The sequence below is a fragment of the Rhinoraja longicauda genome, chromosome 37 (genome assembly GCF_053455715.1).
Source record: "Rhinoraja longicauda isolate Sanriku21f chromosome 37, sRhiLon1.1, whole genome shotgun sequence".
Lineage (NCBI taxonomy): Eukaryota > Metazoa > Chordata > Chondrichthyes > Rajiformes > Arhynchobatidae > Rhinoraja > Rhinoraja longicauda.
In genome coordinates, this window is record NC_135989.1 from 7224965 (window position 1) to 7249062 (window position 24098).

Genomic DNA, 24098 nt, shown 5'->3' on the forward strand with positions numbered 1-24098 from the left:
AGAGAAGGAATGGGTGACGTTTCGGGTCGAGACCCTTCTTCAGACTGACCCTTTGTCAGACTAACCTAGATCGGACGGACTTTACTGGCTTTACCTTGCACTAAACGTCATTCCCTTATCATGTATCTATACACTGTAAATAGCTCGATTGTAATCGTGTATTGTCTTTCTGTTGACTGGATAGCACGCAACAAAAGCTTTTCACTGTACCTCGGCACATGTGACAATAAACTAAACTGAAACTCACCGCAAATGTCCTCCATTCTTTCTCTCTGGAGATGTGCTGCCCGTCCTGCTGAGTTACTTCAGTATTTTGTGTCTATCTTCGATATAAACCAACATCTGCAGCAATTCCTTCCTACACATCCCTGTGTAGGTTTGCTGTGTATTGCCATCTTTGAGAGAGATTGCAAATGGCTTTATAATTTTAGCACTCATTTTCAAAAATCCTGAACCGTGTAATTTAATAGTCATTAGACCAGGTTCACGGCTGTATCCACTGATACCGCGTTAACTAAAATGAGCGAGGAGAACTGACTCCACAAAATCATAAAGCTAACGGTACAATTTCATAGATGGTACACACTGCAGCCACTCTGCGAGTGGGGGAAGGAATAAATGTGAACAGTAGGTGGTTAAACAGGTGACAAACAAATGAAATGCCTTTCAAGTCAAGTCAAGTTTATTTGTCACATACACATTAATGTGCAGTGAAATGAAAGGTCACCCACAGTCCAACAACAAGAGCAATAAAAATAAGCAATAACACACACAATCAAACAAAAAGAAACATCCATCACAGTGAGTCTCCTCCAGTCACCTCCTCACTGATGGGAGGCCAGAATGTCTTTTCTCTTCCCCCGCCGTCTTCTCCCGCGGTCAGGCTGTTGTAGTTGCCACGTTCCAGGCCGTGCCGGACGGTGAAAGGTCCGCAGCGGGCCGACCCAAGCCCCGCGATCTGGGTCTGGCGAAGACGCTGCCGCTGCACGTTGGGGCTCCCGACATTGAAGCCCCCGCCGGGCAGAGAAGATCCCGCGGCCTATTTCAGGCCGCGCCCGACGGTGAAAAGTCCGCGGCGGGCCGACCCAAGCCCCGCAACTCGGGGCGGGCGAAGCCGCTGACGGAGCTCCCGATGTTGGCCCCCACCCAGGGCAGGGGCTGCGAGCTTCCGACGTCCACGCAGCCGGAGTCTCCACAGGCGAGTCCCAGGTGGAGGCCGCCAGCTCCCGGTGCAAGGCCGATGGTAAGCCGCAGCGAGAACGGAGACACGACCCAGAACAAAAGGTCGCGTCTCCGTTCGGAAGAGACAACTTTACATTTACATTTACAGTTCCCCTCCCCCCCCCCCGCCCCCCCATAGTACACAACCCCAAAAAAACAACATCACATTTACAGTACAATCACGACCATAAAACAACATAAAAACACAAAGACAGACGGACTGCAGGTACGCCGAAGCTGCTAAGGCAGCGCAGGAGGGTGTTGGGTTTCTTGAGAGTTGCAGGAGCTGCACTCAAGCAGACAAGTGAAGAATATTCCAAGACACTCCTTAGCTGTTCCTTGGAGATGGTGGCAAGTCCCTGTGGCATCATGAATTGTGTGACTTGCCACAGGATATCCAATCCCTGACATAGACAAAAAAAATGCTGAAGATATTCACAAAGTGCTGGAGTAACAGTGGGTCACACAGCATCTCTGGAGAAAAGGAATCGGTGACATTTTGGGTCGAGACCTTCGTGCTTAATTCGTTATTAATGTGGCTGAGCCTCTGGTCAGTGGTGAAGGTGAGGACATTAATGTGTAGTAAGGAACTACAAATGCTGGTTTATACTGGTTTAAGTCAAGACTTTTTCAGCTGCTGAACCACTGTTACTCCAGCACTTTGTATCTATCGTTAGTAGAAACCACCATCTGCAGCTCTTTGTTTCTACAGACACCCGAGTCTGAAAAGGATTCTGACCCGAAACATCGCCTGCTCATTCCCTCCACAGATGCTGCCTAACTCATTAAATTACTCCAGTGTTTTACTTACGATTCCAGCATCTACAGCTCCTTGTGTCTAAACAGGCACTTGTATTGAGTCTTCCACTCATGATACCTATCAAGATAACTGTTGTCTGTACCCTGCACTTGATTATCATGGATTATCATCAAGGAGACTTTGGAGATACAGTGCGGAAACAGGCCCATTGGCCCACCAAGACCACGCCGACCAGCGATCACCCCATACATTAACACTATCCTACACACTAGGGACAATTTATCATTTTCTTAAAGCCAATTAATCTACATACCTGTACGTATTTGGAGTGTGGGAGGAAACCGGAGCACCTGGAGAAAACCCACGGGGTTGCAGGGAGAACGTGCAAACTCCGTATAGACAGCAGCCGTAATCAGGATCGAACCCGCGTCTCTGGTGCTATAAGGCAGCAGCTTTACCATTGTGCCACAAATGCAAGAAATTATTTGTAAAGCCTTTACGGACAAAGGATGTGATAAATTTCCTTTTCCCATTTCTCCCATTTTCAGATTATATTAATTCCAATTGAAGTCGCGATTGAGGACATGCAAAAGAAGACTCAGGAGTTGGCTTTTGCCACACACCAGGATCCAGCTGATGCCAAGATGTTGCAGATGGTATTACAGGGAAGTGTGGGAACCACTGTTAACCAGGTAAAGTGGCTGCAGTCTGGCCTTTTGAATTAACGTTTATTTTTTTACTGGAATGTCAGAGGTTGAGGGGAGACTTGATAGAAGTGTATAAAATTATGAGAGGCCTAGAGAGGGTAGACAGTCAGAACCTTTTTCCCAAGATGGAAATGTCCATCACTGGAGGGCACAGGTATAAGGTGAGAGGGGTAAGTTTTAATGGATATATGCAGAGCAACTCTTTTTTACAGAGGATGGTGGGGGCTTTGAGCACACTGCCAGGTGTGGTATAGGAGGCAGATACAATCGTGGCGTTTTTAAGATGGCTTTTAGCCATGCACCAAAGGGCCTGTTCTATGTTTCTTAAAATCTTATGTTTTCCTTATTGGAATAAAGCGTTTTGGATTTTTTGGATAAAAGCATTTTTTGGATAAAAATAATTCTGTGTTCATTAAGTTCTGGCAGTTCCTGCACTGTGGGTAACAGTAAGAGGAATGGAGCATTTTTCAGTGGTGAGCAAGTCTAGTTTATTTGGCAGCCTATACACACGGATCACATGCTGTTGGCATGACATAGATGTCATGTGTTTTTAACAGTTCAGAGCTTTATTTGTCATTCGGTACCAAGGTACCGAACGAAACTACATAGCAGTCATACACAAAAAAGAACACAAGACACATAACCCCAACACAAACGTCCAAACTCCAAACACCCCCTCACTGTGATGGAGGCAACAAAACTTCCACTCTCTTCCCCACGCCCACGGACAGACAGCTCGTCCCCGACCGACCCGCACAGTCCCCGCAAGGGGATGGAAGTCCCCGCGGCCGAGTCGTACCGGGCGCTGAAACGCCTCGCGGCCGAGCCGGGCGATGGAAGGCCCCGCGACCGAGCCTTGCGCAGCTAAGTCCCGCGGCCGAGCCGCACCAGCGATGGAAGGCCCCGCGGCCGAGCCGCACCGGGCGATGGAAGGCCCCGCGGCCAAGCCGCACCGGGCACTGTTAAGTCCTGCGGCCGAGCCGCACCGGGCGATGTTAAGTCCAGCGGAAGAGACCTAAAAGAGAAAGGTTTCCCCCACCCCCCCACCCACACCACCACCCCCCCCCCCCCCACACATACACAACCAAAACAAAAAAAACCCCATCCCAACACCGACACACAACAACAAAAAAAGGAAAAAGACGAACAGACTGCTAGCGAGCCGCAGCCGTTAGGCGCCGCCACTTCCAAATTTGAAGCTGTAAGGAGCTGAAAGAAGTTGCCATCAGCTCAGTGCCATTAATGGCTCCTTTTCACAAGTGATCTTTGCCCCATATAAACCAGTTACTTCACTCAACATCCACGTCTGTTGTATGTTCACATACATTCATGTGCATACCAGAATGCAAGTGTGTATCTTGAATGGTTCTTAAGGTAGCCTTGTTTAGTCATGATTTTATTACTTTGCATTTTTAATTCATATCAGGTCTCACAGCTATAGAATCATAGTCATACAGTGTGGAAACAGGCCCTTCGGCCCAATATGTCCCATCTACACTAGTCCCACCTGCCTGCGTTTGGCCTATATCCCTCCAAACCTGTCCTATCCATGTTCTTGTCTAAATGTTTCTTAAACGTTGGCATAGTCCCTGCCTCAATTACCTCCTCTGGCAGCTCGTTCCATTCACCCACCAACCCTTGGGTGAAAAAGTTACCCCTCAGATTCCTATTAAATCTTTTCCCCTTCCCCTTCACGTATAAATTAAAAATGCCATCTCAAAATTGCTGAAACTCTTTAATTAAAAGCTACCTGTAACTATGAGATGGCCGAATTTGATTCATGTGCAGTTAATACAAGTTTAGTTTTTTTTAGTTTAGAGATACAGCGCGGAAACACGCCCTTTCGGCCCATCGGGTCCGCGCCGACCAGCGATTCCCGCACATTAACACTATCCTACACCCACTAGGGACAATTTTTACATTTACCAAGCCAATTAACATACATGGAAGTGGAAGACCATTTATTTTTCTTACTGTACACGGGGCAGCCATAAATAGACAATAGTCAAGTCAAGTCAAGTCAATTTATTTGTATAGCACATTTAAAAACAACCCACGTTGACCAAAGTGCTGCACATCTGACCAGGAAAAAAAAAAGAAACATACAGTGGCAGGCAGCCAAACACAACGGCGCGGCCATCTTGAACAAAATGTTAATTCAATCACCCACAGTCCAACAACAAGAGCATTAAATAAGCATCAAAATTACACCCCCAAAAACCCCCCAAAAACACAGTCCAACAATAAAAGCACTAAACAGGCACCCAAATTACCCAACCCCAAAAACCCCCCAAAACACAGTCCAACAATAAAAGCATTAAATAGGCATTCAAATGACACAACCCCAAAACCCCCAAAAACACAGTCCAACAATAAAAGCGCTAAACAGGCATTCAAATTACACAACCCCAAAACCCCCAAAAACACAGTCCAACAATAAAAGCATCAAACAGGCACTCAAACCACCCAACCCAAAAAACACACAAAAAAAAGAAACATCCATCAAAGAAACATCCATCACAGTGAGTCTCCTCCAGTCCTCTCCTCACTGTGATGGAAGGCCACAATGTCTTTCCCTTCTCCCGCTGTCCTCGCCCGCAGCCAGGTTGTTGTGGTTGTAGGCCGCACCGGACGGTCCACAGCGGGCCAAGCCCAAGGCGCGTCGCGTCGCAGCCGCTCCCGCAGCCTCCGAAGACGGCCGGCTCCGCCGATGATAAGTCTGATCCGGGGCGGGCGAACACGCTGCTGCCGCTGTTGCTGCACGTCGGGGCGGTCGTGGCTCCCGACATTGAAGCCCTCGCCCAGCAGAGAAATATCCCGCGGCATATCTTAGGCCGCGCCGGACGGTGAAATGTCCGCGCCCCAAGCCCCGCGATCCGGGGCGGGCGAACCCGCTGCCGCTGCCGGAGCTCCCGATGTCGGCATCCACGCGGCCCGAGCCTAAGGCGAGTCGCAGCCGCTCCCGCAGCCTCCGAAGACGGCCGGCTCCGGTGGTGGTAAGTCCGATCCACGGGCTCTGCGAACCAGAGCCCTGGAGGCCGCCAGCTCCAGGAGTTGGGCCGATGGTAGGCCGCAGCTGGAACGGAGACACGGCCCAGAAAACAAAGGTCGGGTCTCCGTTCGGAAGGGACACATATTTACAATGTTACAGTTTCCCCCTCCCCCCCCACATACACACATAGTACACAAACATAAAAACACCACATCACAACTACAATTAAGACCAAAAAAAACAACAAAAACACAAAGACAAATGGACCGCAGGTGAGCCGCAGCTGCTAGGGCAGTGCCGCCATTTTGACAATAGGTGCAGGAGGAGGCCATTCGGCCCTTCGAGCCAGCACCGCCATTCAATGTGATCATGGCTGATCATTCTCAATCAGTACCCTGTTCCTGACTTCTCCCCATACCCCCTGACTCCGCTATCCGTAAGCGCTCTATCTAGCTCGCTCTTGAATGCATTCAGAGAATTGGCCTCCACTACCTTCTGAGGCAGAGAATTCCACAGATTCACAACTCTCTGACTGAAAAAGTTTTTCCTCGTCTCAGTTCTAAATGGCCTACCTCTTATTCTTAAACTGTGGCCCCTGGTTCTGGACTCCTCCAACATTGGGAACATGTTTCCTGCCTCTAACGTGTCCAACCCCTTAATAATCTCATACGTTTCGATAAGATCTCCTCTCATCCTTCTAAATTCCAGGGTATAAAAGCCTAGTCGTTCCAGTCTTTCAACATACGACGGTCCCGCCATTCCAGGAATGTTGGTTATATCATTGTAATATTTTTACATCTGATTGGTATCGAACATCATAGCACAAAATCAACACTTCTCAATCATAAGTACTGACTCGGGGGTTTATGGATCATTGAATCATCACTATCCCTGCATGAACCGCCCTGCCATGCTATTTTAAACTACCTTCAGTAAACAGGCTGGGGAACAGTTGCTCTTTGCACATGCTTTCTATTGATTTTGTTTTCACGGCTTCCAACAACATGTAAAGTATCAGTATAATAATAATGTCAGCCCTATGTGTTGTGTTATGTTCTCCTTGTTTATCTGCCGCTGCCCTCTTCAAGTCAAAGATCCCAAGGTCACTTCTGACTGAACGCAGGAACCTTCTGCTTGCAAACTGAGGCTTTTGCCTTCTCTCCAAAATCACACCTCTTGCATCTGAAATTGCTCTTACATCTACTTGCCCAAGAGCCTCAGGGTTGGAGCTCCCCAGCACAGGGTCTTGCTCTCTCCTTGAGCAGTGCACGTAGGACACCCTGAATATTCCCCCTATTATCAGCTTCCACTGTGCAGTGGGTTAGTTCTATAGCTGAGCCTTCTGACAATGCAAGTGATAAAATGCCCACTCTGATCCATAAGGTTTCCCACCAAACTTTTGTGTTTGAAGTACATCTTTAAATAGAACAGCTCGCCCTTGAAAGTTGGAGCATGAATGACAGTGTAGATAAACCACACTGCCTGAGGAGGTACTGAGCTCTCCCGGCACACACATTCCAGATCTGCCTCCCGTTCTCTGCCCTGTTATTTGATCTCAGGCTGGTCAGTGGCAGGCATTTTAATAATTGACCTTGAAGACTCTAGTGGGACGGGGTGGGTTCAATGACAAGGGAGGGCAGGGAAGGAGCACGTTCTCGTAGTCGTAGTGTCTTACAGAGTGGAAACAGGCCCTTCGGCATTACTTGCCCACACCGCCTAACATGTCCCAACTACACTTTTCCCACCTGCCAGTGTTTGGCCCATATCCCTCTAAACCTGTCCTATCCATGTACTTGTCTAAATGTTTCTTAAATGTTGCGATAGTCCCTGACTCAACTACCTCCTCTGGCAGCTCGTTCCATACACCTTAGATTTTTAGATTTAGAGATACAGCGCAGAAACAGGCCCTTCGGCCCACCGGGTCTGCGCCGCCCAGCGATCCCCGCACATTAACACTATCCTATACCCACTACGGACAATTTTTACATTTACCAAGCCAATTAACCTACGTACCTGTACGTCTTTGGAGTGTGGGAGGAAACCGAAGATCTCGGAGAAAACCCACGCAGGTCACGGGGAGAACGTACAAACTCTGTACAGACGGTGCCGGTAGTCAGGATCGAGCCTGATTCTCCGGCGCTGCATTCGCTGTAAGGCAGCAACTCTACCGCTGTGCCGCCCATCCTACCATCCTTTGTGTGAAAAGGTTGCCCCTCAGGTTCCTATTAAATCTTTCCCCCCTCACCTTAAACCTTATGGTTCTCGATTCCCCTGCTCTGGTAAAAAGACACAGTGCGATCTATTCCTCTTATGATTTTATACACTTCTATAAGATCACCCCTCATCCTCCTACGCTGCTGCTATACAGTGTAATTCTTGGATGGGCACGGGTTTGCACTTGGCCACGTAGCCCTGACATTCAGAATCCTTCACTAGTACATGAAGACAGACCCCGTCAAAAGACTGCACTGAGAGCAGCTGGTATTCATGTCCTGAAAGATTTAGTGTATTGGTAAAACAGCTGAGAAAATGCTGGGAAGAAATGTAACTCTGGCTCCTTTAAACACTATCCTGTGTATTCTGAGCATTTTCCTTCCAGCCCCTTATAACCCTTCACCTTTGAAATATGGCATTATCAACCCAGCTTGTGATTGAAAGTAATGAACAGTCCCTGGGTTTGTACAGTTGTAACAGATGTATCATTGAAATAATGCTGGTTTCTCCTTGGAACTCTCTCAGGGGCCTTTGGAAGTGGCCCAAGTTTTCCTGGCAGACATTCCGGATGACCCCAAACTCTTCCGACATCACAACAAACTCCGTCTCTGCTTCAAAGACTTCATGAAGCGGTATGTCATTATCTTTGTGTCTACACTGTGCCGATTAATTCTGCCCTGTGCTTCACAACTTCCTTAACTCTGAAGGCACCAGCTGCCTGAGGACATGCCTCTCTTAAACTTTCCCTTAAATTCCTGTCAAAATCTGCAGCTGAGACAGGCTTGATGAGCCTGGTTCTCATGCTGCTCAGTCACGAGTCTGCATCAGACTGATCAAGTGGAAGTTTCAAGAGAGTGCACATGTTGGAATCTTAAGTAAAAAGCACAAAATGCCAGAGGAACTTGGCGGGTCAAGCATCTTCTATAGAGGAAAAGGACCTGGTCAGGACCTTTCTTCAGACTGATAGGTGACATTTTTGGTTGGGATTCTTCTATGTACTGAAGGAGGGCTTGACCCAAAGCACCGCCTGTCCATTCCCTCCATTGATGCAGCCTGACCCACTCAGTTTAGTTTAGTTTAGAGATACAGCTTGGAAACAGGCCCTTCGGCCCACCAGGTCCGCGCCGACCAGCGATCCCCGCATATTAACTCCATCCTACACACAACCAGGGACAATTTTTACACTTACCAAGCCACTTAACCTACATACCTATACGTCTTTGGAGTGTGGGAGGAAACCAAAGATCTCAGAGAAAACCCAAGCAGGTCACGGGGAAAACGTACAAACTCCGTACAGACAGCACCCGTAGTCGGGATCAAACCCGGGTCTCCGGCGCTGCATTCGCTGTAAGGCAGCAACTCTACCGCTGCCACCATGCCGCCCTTTAGTTTAGTTTAGTTTAGAAATACAGCTTGGAAACAGGCCCATCGCCCACTGAGTCCATGCCGACTAGCAATCCCCATACCCCAGCACTATCCTACACATTAGGAACCATTTACAAATTTTCTTACCAAAGCCAATTCAACTACAAACCTGCACGTCTTTGGAGTGTGGGAGGAAACCAGAGCACCCAAGGAAAACCCACGCAGTCACAGGAAGAATGTACAAACTCCATACAGACAGCACCCATAGTCAGGATCGAACCAGGGTCAGGGCACCCAGGGAAAACCCACGCGGTCACAGGAAGAACATACAAACTCCATACAGACAGCACCCATAGTCAGGATCGAACCACTGTAAGGCAGCAACTCTACCGCTGCGCAGCCGTGATCTCAGGCTGATTGTTGCAGCTTGTCGGTGAACAGTGGCTGTAATCAGGTCGCGGACAGCCTTTTTCTCTCAATCCAACCTTCGCTCAGTGTAAGCAATGTACAGCCCATATCGGGAACACACCGGGCAAGGAGTGCAGGGCAAGATACCATATCTTGCTGCATCTAATATCAAACGGCACTTATTGCCAAGAAAAGCAGTTGTATAATCGGTTAAATATGCGTGCACTTGAACAAACCGTGCTTTGTCTGCAGATGTGATGATGCCTTGCGCAAGAACAAGACTCTGATAGGAGCAGACCAGAAAGAATATCACAGGGAGCTGGAGCGTAACTACCACAGACTGAAGGAATCTTTGCAGCCCATGATTAGCAGGAAGATCCCGCAGCTCTACAAGAACCTCTTGCCCAGCACAAGCCACCGGTAAGGGGGCTTCATGAATTTCTCAGCATTAACAACATGACCTCATTGATTTAATTAAATTTTGTTTTAAAATTGGTTTACGAGAATGATCCCGGGAATGATTGGGTTGACATATGATGAGTGTGTGTCGGCACTGGGCCTGTACACGCTGGAGTTTAGAAGGATGAGGGGGGACCTAATTGAAGATTACCGATTTGTGAAAGGCCTGGATAGAGTGGATGTGGAGAGGATGTTTCCACTGGTGGGAGGGTCTAGGACCAGAGGGCAGAGCCTCAGAATAAAAGCATATACCTTTAGAAGGAAGATAAGGAGGAATTTGAGTATAGGAGCAAAGAGGTCCTTCTGCAGTTGTATAGGGCCCTAGTGAGACCGCACCTGGAGTACTGTGCAGTTTTGGTCTCCAAATTTGAGGAAGGATATTCTTGCTATTGAGGGCGTGCACCGTAGGTTTACTAGGTTAATTGCCGGAATGGCGGGACTGTCATATGTTGAAAGACTGGAGCGGCTAGGCTTGTATACACTGGAATTTAGAAGGATGAGAGGGGATCTTATCGAAACATATAAGATTATTAAAGGGTTGGACACGTTAGAGGCAGGAAACATGTTCCCAATGTTGGGGGAGTCCAGAACCAGGGGCCACAGTTTAAGAATAAGGGGTAGGCCATTTAGAACGGAAATGAGGAAAAACATTTTCAGTCAGAGAGTTGAAAATCCGTGGAATTCACTGCCTCAGAAGGCAGTGGAGGCCAATTCTCTGAATGCATTCAAGAGAGAGCTAGATAGAGCTCTTAAGGATAGCGGAGTCAGGGGGTATGGGGAGAAGGCAGGAACGGGGTACTGATTGAGAATGATCAGCCATGATCACATTGAATGGTGGTGCTGGCTCGAAGGGCCGAATGGCCTACTCCTGCACCTATTGTCTATTGTCTATTGAATTTCTTTAGTCAGAAGGTGGTGAATCTGTGGAATTCATTGCCACAGAAGGCTGTGGAGGCCAAGTCAATGGATATTTTGAAGGCGGAGATTGGCAGATTCTTGATTAGTACAGGTGTCATGGGGAGAAGGCAGGAGAATGGGGTTGAGAGGAAAAGGTGGATCAGCCACGATTGAATGGCGGAGTAGACCAGACTCCTCACTAACCCTTCCAGACTATTTGCTCGCCCTCCCAGTCTTTTCACTGAGCTCGTAGACCCACCACCCTCACTCCTCTGACCCAACCCTTTCACTCTCCTCCCCGATTCTCTCATTTTACCCAGCGCTCACACCCCCTCAACCAACTGCCATCGATTTCTCACTAATCCCCACATCATTAACTTAACCTGCCCCACATATCACCAACCTGATTAGTCTGACCCTCAACATCAATGTTGTTGCACACCACTGCTGACACACAACACCAACAGCCTTGCTCCTCCTCAGACCTGCAGGCCCATGTCATTGAACGACTCCCCCACAACATGGGGCAACACGGTGGCGCAGAGGTAGAGTTGCTGCCTTACAGCGCCAGAGAGCCGGGTTCCATCCTGACTCTAGGTGCTGGCTGTACGAACTTTATATGTTCTCTCCATGTCCTGCGTGGGTTTTCTCCTGGATCTCCGGTTTTCCCTCACACTCAAAAAACCTACAGGTTTATTGACTAATTGGCTTGGTAAAATTGTAAATTGTCCCCAGTGTGTGTGGGATGGTGTTAGAGTGCGGGGATCGGTGAGCCGGAGGGCCTAGTATCTCTAAACTTAACTAACCACGCTCATTCCACCAAATGTCTCTTTCTCCTGACCTTGTCCTCTCTTACTTTTTCTGGATCGCTGTTTGCTGTTCTTGTTCCTCTCCTGTCAGCTCCTACTCCCCTCTCACATCGGCCTGTCTGTTCCCATCTTTATCAGCTGCTCCCTTTCAGAGAGCAAAACAGAGGTATAAGATCGCCTCATTGATTGGCAGAGGCGGATCAGAGACTCTTCCTCCCACTTCCGTCATTTTAAGATATTCAGTCTGAAGAAGGGTCTCGACCCGAAACGTCACCCATTCCTTCTCTCTTAAGATATTCAGTGATCACAAACACACAATGGTATCTTAGAGATACTGTATTGCATGCGAGAATCAGCATTTTCAGTGTAGCTTAGAGGCCAACGTGTTCGTGGGAAGTACAGCGTTTATTAGTGGGCTGCAACATTCCCACAGCCCTTAAACTTTGCTGTGCTTTATTTCAGAAATTCTTTCAGCCGATCGAGCTTGCGTAAAGTGGAAATCTGAAGATCTGGCGGACGCAGTGGTTTTATTTTTGTTTGAACTCTCGAGTGTGAAGGACCTGGCATGAAGGAAGACTGAGGAAAGCTCAAGGTTCAGGGACAGAGAGTTTGCTCTTTTTAAAGCCCCCTCTTCAGGACCACTTCAACGTAAGGCAGTTGTCGACTACATTTTCACCTCACCGGGGACCATTGTCAAAGTTAGAAACATTGCTCCATGTGGGTCTGGCTGAGTTATTTTTATGTGGTCCTGAACATCATTCTACCTGTTGAACGATTAATTTGACCTTTTTATCAGTCCAAGCATTTAAAGCAAAATTATCTTCATTGTGTTTGTGTCTGCACCTTCATACTGGAATGGGCGGTTGTTGTTTAATTTGATGACCTATCCTTGGCCAATGCACTTGTGCCCTGTACAGTATTACCTGGTGCACTCTGACACTAAAAGCCACCTGCAGCAACTCTCAGCTTCGACTTGCAACAAGGTGTGAAGAGGTGGGTGCTCGATCTTTCAAAATTTAGCTTTGTTTTCTTGTCGTGAATGTATCTTTTGCAATTCGGGAAGGATGCACTTTGGCACTGGTTTAAGTTGGCAGCAAGAAACTTAACACATACTCAGTCAACACCATCACACAAACAAAAATCAAATACTTAAATATCAAGTAACTTGAGAAAAAAAAACTGGACCACTCTGCTGCCTATCAATCTAAGTCATCCAATATCTGTTTTATAATTTATTACTGGATTACTATTTCCGCTGTGCACATATTTTATGTACTAATGACCTTTTAAGAAAGACTAAAAAATCACCCTATCATTCCAAACGTTAACTCCTTTTCATTAAGTATGTGTTGGAGTGACATTTAAAGAATGACATCACTACCGTTATCTTTTAATGATTTGGTTTCTGCTCAGTTTTTACACAGTTTTCCTTCTTTGGAGTTCCTTTGCTTTTGATGATATAATTTAGTCTTTGGGATGACACAACTGCTGATGTAACACTAGAGAATGTCTGACAGGTCACTTTGCAACTCAATAGACACATGAATCCAATAGCTCTCCGTTTTAAAGATCTACCAGTTGGAAAGTGTTTGACAGTGTCGTCACTTGCTGAGGGAACATTTTGGCAAGCCAAGCAGCCATTGCATTTAAATGGAAAGTCAAAAGTGTTTTATTGTCATATGTCCCAGGAAGAACAATGAAAGGTTGTTCCGGAAGGAAGAAGAAGAATGTATGGATCTGCAACCCATATCTTGAGGGTTGGCCTTTTTCTTTACGGTGGTCATCTTTGCTTCCATCTAATTTGCCGTTAAGAAAGGAAATGGCCAAACGCAGTGTTAGGGGATTGGTCAGCATTAGTGATGTCAAGTTAATGCTGTTTCAAGTTTTTAAAGAATGTTTTTTATCAACAACATGATGGTCTTACAGTAATTGTTATTTAATGCTCATACCTGTTATCGGGTTAGCTGACCAAATAAGCACTCTAAATAAAATATAAAAACATCCGATGATTAATACTGTACCTGCAGTAACACATCAACTCACTTTAATCCTTATACAAGCATCTCTGTTCAAGTGCATTGATCTGTGTTAAATCCCTTGAGTTTAACCCTTCAATCCATTGCCATATTTTATGACTGAAGCACTCCAGACTCGGCATCCTCTTTCACATTGTGTGTCTGTAATTGTCAGAAGCTAACAAATTCCAGTGCTCTCCCTTCCTCTCTCAACTACCGTGTGGGTAAAGGTGGGTCCTGAAGTTCCCAGATTTTTATCCGTGTTTTATACAGGCATCGCATGTTGTAATCAGTTTCCGAGTAGAGGCAACCTCTTGACTTGCCCAGGGTAGAGGCAGCTCCCTTTACATCCCTGTTCTATATGTGATGCAGATTAGGAGGCAGTGCTGAGTAATCCCACCACTTTTCTATTTAGTTCACATTGCCTTTGTCTCTGGAGTACAATCTTTGTAGTTGCTGTCATGTGTTATTTGAAACCTAATCCTTCTGTGCAATTTCAAAAGAGGTGATTGTAGTCTTTACTCTTTTTACATGATTTATTCTTATTTATTCAGATTATTTAAGGATGTAATGGAATATTTTACACAGAGCATGTTTATTTAAGACTGTGTGAGTCTGACACACTTTAAAAATTCCAGTATCCAGAGGTTTTATTTGGTCCTTTATTAGGCCAGGCAGTTTTTCTCTACTCCCAAAGATTTACCAGATTTGTGTGTTCTCGCAATTTCATAGCCCTGGCTTCTTCAAACAGGAGGGAAGGTCTACCTATGCTGTGTTCACAGTGACCAAGCAGTCGTATTTATGGTAGAAAGAAGGAACTGCAGGTGCTGGTTTACAGAAAAGGACACAAAGTGCTGGCGTAACTCAGCATCTCTGGAGAACATGGATAGGTGACGTTTCAGGTCTTCGACTCTTGTTGGGGGTACTCTTATTTGCAATTCTCCAGTGTACCAACACAATTACTACTGTGCAGATTTCCACTGCGAGTGGCAGTGAGACGGTGGGGAATAAGTATTAACATTGGAGACGGGTCTCGACCCGAAACGTCGCCCATTCCTTCTCTCCAGAGATGCCGCCTGTCCCGCTGAATCACTCCAGCTTTTTGTGTCTATCTTCGGTTTGAACCAGCATCTGCAGTTCCTTCTTACGCACTAACATTGGCTGGCTCTGCTGCTCTATGCGAAGTACACGCCTCAAAATGTGACCAAACATTTGTGGCCAGTATTAGAGTACCATAATATACTAGGGAGGGGGGGGGGGGGGGGATTTGGATCAACATTATTAATGTCAGAGCAGCACAAGGATCATAAAGCAGCAACTTTGGAGAATGCAGTGGGAGTTATCCCTTGTTGGTTGGACTCTGCAAGAGATAAGAGAGCCCTGTGGATTCTTCTGCATGTCTCTTATTGTGCAGAACGTGGATACGAACAGACAGCTACAATAATGGCTGCATTGAAGAGTTAGCAAGTCCTGATACAAAACCACTACTCGATGACACTGAATTCGTGTTATAAATTTGTTTTTTTTATATATAATAGTCTTTTATATTACTTTTTAAAAAATGTTATTAACGTGTGAACAAGACTGTCATAAATACATCAATGACTGATGGATGCAACCACTGAAACTCTATGAGCACGTTTGCAGGGCAGTTAACGAGAATGACGTGCACCAATGTGACATCTTCCTTGTAAGGCTCATTAGACTCCTTATACTGGGGGCATTATTCAAGACCCGGTTATAGTGTAACCATTTTCCCGTGAATCTCCGTCTGCTGCCCTTTTCTTGAAATAATTAGGTTACGGGCGTATGCGTTCATTACAGTGCTTCTTGGATGTACACATGTATGTGTTAACTATCTTATCACCTAGTCATGAAAGTGAGGCACCCAACTGATTGAGAACACTAAAGGGATATATCGTCAGACTGAGACTTCACCCTTAATGTTCATGATTTATTTTTAATTGAATGAAAGGCACTCACGGGATGGGACTCTTTGTTTACAGCAGATTGACTTTATTCTGCACTGTTGATAATGCTGTTGTACAATGGAACACAAGTGCTCTCAGTTTACGAACCCACGGGCCATATCCAAAGTACCAGTCGCAGGGAGTTCTCGAGTTCTGTGTGTTTCCCACCTTATCTTCAACCTGCTTTTCTCAGGTTGATTTGTTGATTCTGTATTTTGCTAGACAACCTTTGCACTTTTACTAGTTGTGGAACAGGAATGGGTGTGAATTGGATTTAGAAGGGTGAGGGCTGTTGCATTATTGAAATGGATTTTTTTTTTCTTTCAACTTGTAATAATCTGTGTTGTCAATAAAAAAGACCAAACAATTCTGTCATTCTGATGATTACTTTTTCCCACACTTCATGGAACATCACCAAACTACTGATTCTTGGTCAAAACTCTTGATGTTTCCAGTTACAAACATGGTGGACAGTAAAAAAAAACAATTCCACTATGTTTTGCACATTGTGATAATAAAGCACCATTGATCCAATAAAAAGTTCATTGTCAAGTCCCTATAGAGCATAGGACCTTCCAGACATAAACAACTATTGTACGGCCAGCCCCAGAGCAAGTTCACCCTCAGAAATGCTGGATAAAAAAATGTCAGTATGCTAACATTTGAAGAATAAGGGATAGGCCATTTAGAACGGAGATGAGGAAAAACTTTTTCACCCAGAGAGTTGTGAAGCTGTGGAACTCTGTCTCAGAAGGCAGTGGAGGCCAATTCCCTGGATGCTTTCAAGAGAGAGTTAAACAGAGCTCTAAATGATAGCGGAGTCAAGGGATATGGGGAGAAGGCAGGAACGGGGAGGTACTGATTGTGGATGGTCAGCCATGATCACGGTGAATGGCGGTTCTGGCTCGAAGGGCCGAATGGCCTACTCCTGCACCTATTGTCTATTAAACCACACTCTCCAACTTAGCCAGCAGTTAAAATCCTCAAAAAAAGTCATCGTTTTTTGATAAGGAGAAGGAGTCAAAAATTAATTTAAAAAGAATCAAACTTAAATTTTAAATTAATAGTTTTCAAAATCTAACAAAAAAATGTAATTATTTTGTATTTTATGAACATTAACGATTTAGAAAATTAAATGTCTTCGTTAATACTTACCCTGGGTACCACATGGTGGACAGTCCATGTGCAATGCTTCATCTTCAAAACCTGGAAATCTTCAGCGAAAAAAAGTCCGTCTGCATTCAATTTGCAGCCCTGCATAAAGTCATTTCTTTATTGATCTCTTCAATGCAAGCAGCAAATTCCTGTTTCAGCAAAACCGGCAAAGTAAGGCTTTGATCTTTTCAAAATGTTGCTTCTAAAAATATGTTTCTGTTTCAGTTTATTTTTTGAAGGTTCCTGCTGTGTATATTGTTCCTTAGGTTTGTGGATGCAACGCAGCATTTCTGGTACGCTCAGACCAAACCAGGATGTGTGTGTCTAATAGAAGAGGCTCAGTGTCTCGTAAGAAGATAGACAATAGACAATAGGTGCAGGAGGAGGCCATTCGACCCTTCGAGCCAGCACCACCATTCAATGTGATCATGGCTGATCATTCTCAATCAGTACACCGTTCCTGCCTTCTCCCCATACCCCCTGACTCCGCTATCCTTAAGAGCTCTATCTAGTTCTCTCTTGAATGCATTCAGAGATTTTGCCTCCACTGCCTTCTGAGGCAGTGAATTCCACAGATTTACAACTCTCTGACTGAAAAAGTTTTTCCTCATCTCCGTTCTAAATGGCCCACCCCTTATTCTTAAACTGTGGCCCCTGGTTCTGGACTCCCCCAACACTGGGAACATGTTTCCTGCCTCTAATGTGTCCAACCCCTTAATAATCTTATAAGATGCAACCAATACTGGAATTTTTCAGCCCTGGCAATCCATTTGCATTAACCTCTTGACTTGCCCACTAAGTCTTCATTGGGACAGGCTCCTCACCAAAGCTTCCTCGCACAACATGGGATGGTACAGCACAGAGATGGGTACTTTGGCCCACAATGTTTGTGCCAAACATGATGCATGTAGGTTAATTGGCTGGGTAAATGTAAAAAATTGTCCCTAGTGGGTGTAGGATAGTGTTAATGTACGGGGATCACTGGGCGGCACGGACTTGGAGGGCCGAAAAGGCCTGTTTCCGGCTGTATATATATGATATGATATATGATATGATATGATGCCTCGCTGAACTGATCTCATCTGCCTGCAAGTAATCCATATCCCTCTGTTCCCTGCAAATCCATGTGCCTAGCTAAAAGCTTCTTAAACGCATTTATGGTATGTGCCTCCACCAACACCTCCCGTCAACGTGTTCCAGACATCCACCATCCTCTAAAGAAAATCTTGCCCAGCACATCTCCATTTATATTTTCCTCCTCTCACCTTAGAGCTTGGCCTCTAATATTAGACATTTCCACCCTGGGAGAAAGGTGCTGACTGTCTACCCTATCTACACCTCTCATCTATATACTAAAACTCTCGTTTGTTTGTTCCTGAACTGCAGCCAAAACGGTACATGATAGCGTGACAATTGTAGGCCCACCTTACTCATCGTCGTCCCTTTGGTGCTAATGGAAAAAGTTTCATTGAAATTGGTGTTATAGTTTAAATCTATCTCCTAGAGAGGGAGGGGGTGGGGGGGGGGAGGAGGTTGAGGGGGGTGGGGTGGAGTGGGAGGGAGGGAGGGAGAGGGGGGTGGAGGGAGGGAGAGGGGGGTGAAGGGAGAGGGGAAGGAGGGGGAGGGACAGGGGAGGGGTGAGGAGGGAGAGAAGTGGGGAGGAGAGGGAGCTGCACCAATGCAGGAGAGGTTTGGGCCCAATGGGTCCACTTGGTCTAGTATAAAGCACCATTGATCCTTTGAAAAGATCATTGTCAAGTCCCTATAGAGCACAGGAGCTTCCAGACAGAAATAACTATTGTACGGCCTGCCCTGAGCAAGTTTCACCCTCAGAAATGCTGTAAAAAAATTGTCAGCCTGCTAAAAACACACTCTCCAGCCTAGCCAGCTGTTAAAACCCTCAAATAATCGAATTTCTCTGATAAGGAGAAAGAGTCAAAAATAAATTTTAAAAGAATTAAAATTAAGTTTTAAATCAAAAGCTTTAAAAATCTAACAAACATTTTAATTATTTTGTATTTTATGAAGATTAAATTGATTTGGAAATTTAAATTTCTTAGTTAATACTTACCGTGGATACTCTACGGCGGTTCCTATCCATTGAAGCGAGTGGCCTCTCTGGTAATGCCCCTAGTGCAGACAGGCAGAGCCTCAGTGGGCCGAATCCCTGGCTTACACACCATGGAATTGCAGGATTTGCACACTAGCGGCAACCACCATCAGCAGGTTCACAATTTCTACACTTATACAAGTCCCAAACTTCCAGCCCTTGTGGGCGAAATGCCAACAATTCCTAGCAGCATTTTATCAGGGAAACTGCCGAATGTCGGGAATCGATGAAGTATTCTTGATTATCACAGTTTGTGGTGATGATGTGCTAATAGTCCAGAACTGCTCCATCTGGTGCATGTCATAGCTTAGCTTAGACTAACTGCCTTAAACTCAGTCTGTGGTTGTTACCATGCTGTGGTATTTGACAATGACACAGTTACAGCACCTCATTAGATGATGGTGTGTTACAGCTTTAACACTGCACCACACGACTGATAAAGCTTTTGTCAGCACCATCTGACAATCACAGCTCTAACAGCAAATTGAACGATTGTTTGAACCACAGCATCTGACATTGTGTTACAGTCCCAACATATGAATAACAAAACATTCCCGCTTTAGATCTGAAATTTATGGAATACTAGACCAAGTGGACTGGGTGGGCCCAAACCTCTCCTGCATTGGTACAGCAACCTGTCCTCCCTCCCATCTCTCCTCAATCCCCCCCCCCCCCCCCTCCCTTCTCCCCCACTCTCCCCCTCCCCTCCTTTTAAACTTTAAAATGTGAATAACTTTAAAAATATAAGACCAATTTCAATGAAACTACTTGCATTGTCACTAAAGTGACAATGGTGAGTGAGGTGGGCCGAAAATTGTCGCGCTATCGTTTACCGTTTTGGCTGAAGTTCAGTCACAAACAAGATAACAAACGAGAGTTTTAGTATATAGATGGAAACGAAGCAGTTAAATTCCATGGAACCTCAATAATGCTTTATTTGTCACATCTGCAACTGTACAATGAAATTATTTTAGCATATATTACACAACCGGGCGCCGCCATTTTTGCCGCCATTATTCAAAGTCCAAAGTTCAGTCGGCCTGCACGCCCGGAGTACTGGAGAAATTCCTGCAAACTGATGTCCCTCTCCTCTCCTCGCCCGGCCATCTTTGTGTCTGTCCCAGTCTGTCCTGCAGCCGACCTTGAAGGCGCTGGAGGCATTACCCCGGTTCACCCTCCTACCGGCCCTTACTCCTCGCGTCCGACCTCTCCAGCGGCTCCCTCCGGGTTAAGCCGTCTGACAAGCCTTCGGGCTCCTTCAGACAGAGGGTGATGAACTTCCAACTTCATGCAAGCAGAATCCACAATGCAGGATCCGTGTCAGGCAGTTCCTTGATAAAGTCATAAAACCTCATGACAGGCTACGAGACTAGTTCATCCGTGGTGTCAGTGCAGGCTCTCTGGAAAGGTATTTATATCAGCCACACATTCCTAATCTTTGGCAACAGCCAGATAAATGTCTTGTCCTGGTTATTGTCATCTTTCACTTGAAGTTGCAAGGAACCGCAGGTGCTGATTTACTACAAAAAAAGTCGCAAAGTGCTGGATTAGCTCAGCAAGTCGGGCAGCATCTCTGGAGGTGACGTTTCAGGTCCAGACTCGTCTTCAGACTTCCTTTTGAAGTCATTTACAGAACCTGCTTTGCTGCCATTGCAGGTTCAGCATTCACAAAACTGAAAGCTACGTAAAAATGCCCCCCTCCAGTTCTTTTGCAATTGATTTTCAAACTATTCCCTGGTTATTGGACAAATCATTACAAATTACCTGTAAAACACTGCAGTTTAGTTTAGATTAGAGATACAGCATGGAAACAGGCCCTTCGGCCCACCTAGCCCGCACCGCCCAGCGATCCCCGCACATCAACACTCCTACACACACTAGGGACATTTTTTACATTTACACCCAGCCAATTAACCTACATACCTGCACGTCTTTGGAGTGTGGGAGGAAACCGAAGATCTTGGAGAAAACCCACGCAGGTCACGGGGAGAACGTACAAACTCCGTACAGACAGCGCCCGTAGTCGGGATCGAACCCGGGTCTGTGGTGCTGCAAGCGCTGTAAGGCAGCAACTCTACCGCTGCGCCACCGTGCCACTCAGTTCTTTGAATAAACAAAGTCAAGTTGAATTGCTAGCAGCAGGCACCCTTTTGTATATTCTAGTTTGTTCACGCAACATAGATGGTGGTGGGGCAAGAAAATAGGCGCAAGAATACGCCACCAGGTCTCCCAAGCCTTTCTCACCATCCAATATCATCATCTCCTCTGTACCAGATCTCACATTAATTCTCTCATCTTTCAAAAAGGTATTTCCTCCACTTTAAGTATTTACTCGACCAAGTGGACCCGTTGGGCCCAAACCTCCCCTACATTGGTGCAGCCCCCTCCCCTCCCCACTTCCCCTTCCCCCTCAACCCCCCTTATCCATCCTCCCCCCTCCCTCCCTCCCCCCCACCTCCCTCCCACCTCCCTCCCTAAGAGATAGATTTAAACTTTAAAATGTGAATAACTTTAAAAATATAACACCAATTTCAATAAAACTACTTGCTGTACCATTAAAGCGATGATGGTGAGTAAGGTGGGCCTAAAATTGTTGCGCTATCGTGTACCGTTTTGGCTGTAGTTTGATCACAAATAAACAAACAAACGAGAGTTTTAGTATATAGATATTGATCTCACCTCCACACCTGGGATAGAGAATTACAGCGATTTACTACGTTCTGTGAGAAGAAATGTCCACGTGCCTTGGTTTTAAATGGTTGTCCCCCCCCCTATCTTGAAACTGCAGCTTCATTTGAGACTCTTCACGAGGACATAACTTTAAGGACTTCAGCCTTTTGTTCGATCCATATAGAGCAAGTGGGTTCTCACCAAAGATACTAGAGGAGCAAGATGAACCACTCCGTCGAAATCGCCTATACTGGTGTAGTATGCAAAGGAGTGTAACGTCTGCCATTTTAGTAAGCAAAACCCGCCTCTCGCAGTGTAATCAGTGTTTTGGGGGAACTGTACGTGTGATGATACCATTAAAATGCAGAATATATCATCTATCAATTCACAGATATTTGTTATTTTTCTTTTTAAATGTTTCTCCAAGTTTCTGCCTACTAAAATGGCGCCTTGACATTCTACAGTTTTTAGGGTCGAGTGGTCTATCTTGCTCCTCTAGTATCTTTGCTTCTCACTAAACATCGGCCATTGTGTTTTGATCAGATTAGATGAGTTAACCTGTCATATACACCTGGCGCAAAGTTATTCCTAGTTGCATGATGCTCATACATCTATATACTAAATCTATATACTAAAACTCTTGTTTGTTTCTGAACTACAGCCAAAACGGTACACGATAGCGCAACAATTTTAGGCCCACCTTACTCACCGTCGTCCCTTTGGTGCGAATGGAAGAAGTTGAAATCGGTGTTATATTTTTAAAGTCATTCACATTTTAAAGTTTTAAATTTGATACTTCCACTCTTCCTGATGCGAAGCATTGTGAAGATGGGCTCGATGGAAATAAGTGACGAGCCTGTGATGGACTGGGCTGTGTTCACCATTGTCTGCAGATTCAGGTGGTCAAGCCAAGAGCAGCTGTCTAACCAGGCAACTTCCAGAGTACTGGTAAGGGATTCTTAAAGGATTGAACAGGCTAGATGAAGGAAAAATGTTCTTAAGGGATTGGACAGGTTAGATGTAGGAAAAATGTCCCTGATGTTGGGGGAGTCCAGAACCAGGGGTCACAGTTTAAGAATAAGGGGTAAGCCATTTAGGACTGAGATTTCTGAGGAAAAACGTTTTCACCCAGAGAGTTATGAATCTGTGGAATTCTCTGCCACAGAAGGCAGTGGAGGCCAATTCACTGGATGCTTTCAAGGGAGAGTTAGATATAGCTCTTTGGGCTAAAGGAATCAAGGGATATGGGGAAAAAGCAGGTACTGATTTTGGATGATTTGCCATGATCATTTTGAATGGCGGTGCTGTCTTGAAGGGCCGAATGGCCTATTCTTGCGCCTATTTTCTATGTTTACTGGGCAATCCATGATAGAAATGGGTGATACACAGCTTGGAGGCGGTTGTGTTCACGTGATATCTTTTGTGGTAAAAGTGATAAGGCTCAGCCAAAGTAATTTAGGAGCCTCAGTGCAAAGTGTCTGAAGATAAGAGGCTGTTCAAATGTGCATCTGCAGAAGGGTGGATATTGAAGTCAATGACCACACCAAACGAGAAACTGACTTTGCCGTGGATGATATGTTTGGACAGCAACCATTCAGGTGAGTTAGTCCTGGTTTGAGCAGAATAACTGGGTGATTTTGTGGTCTTTCTGGGCAAAACATACAGCAACGCTACAGAACTTTGCCATTGAACGAGGCAACTATGTTTTATCATAGAAATGGGAGGAGAATAGACAATAGATAATAGGTGCAGGAGGAGGACATTCGGCCCTTCGAGCCAGCACCGCCATTCAATGTGATCATGGCTGATCATTCTCAATCAGTACCCCGTTCCTGCCTTCTCCCCATACCCCCTGACTCCGCTATCCTTAAGAGCTCTATCCAGCTCTCTCTTGAATGTAGTCTTTCCTTCTCTGGCTTTAAAAGGGCAGGGAATGCTCAACGCGTTTGAAAGACGTTAACACAGCAACTCCTTTATTATTTTGCTGAGACATTGCACAGCTGGTAATTGGCTTGATATATTTTTGATACTGCGCTCACAGAGCAATAAAATAATAGACCAGGGAGTTTGATGCAGTGGTGGGAAAATTCAGCAACAGAATTCAGAAGTATTCCGACTGCCTATTTGTGGGATATCAACTCCATAATCTTCCATAAAAGTAAATGAAATGTGACCCAGGAGGTCCCGCACACTCCCTGTACTTGGGGGATGTCTCAAAATATCCACTTAAGTGTAAAAATGTGAACACATTTCCCATCCTTTGTAGAGAAGTTAAGGTGGCACTGTGGGACAGCGAGAGTTGGTGCCTGATAGCTCCAGAGACCCTGGTTCGATCCTGACCTTGGG

At 45.6% G+C, this 24098-nt stretch overlaps 1 protein-coding gene across 3 annotated transcripts in view; it reads left to right on the plus strand.

The window, feature by feature from the left end:
- The window catches only part of dock6 (dedicator of cytokinesis 6), a 218519-nt gene that overhangs the window by 144309 nt on the left and 50112 nt on the right, over positions 1-24098 (plus strand). For 2 of the 3 annotated variants that reach the window (XM_078429227.1, XM_078429228.1), the window contains 4 exons: positions 2530-2673; positions 8420-8526; positions 9920-10087; positions 12295-15092. In XM_078429227.1, the coding sequence (XP_078285353.1) occupies positions 2530-2673; positions 8420-8526; positions 9920-10087; positions 12295-12337 (462 nt within the window). In that variant the 3' untranslated portion in view covers positions 12338-15092. Of the gene's footprint in view, positions 1-2529; positions 2674-8419; positions 8527-9919; positions 10088-12294; positions 15093-24098 lie in introns of those variants that run through there. The other variant, XR_013549428.1, reaches the window with a different exon arrangement.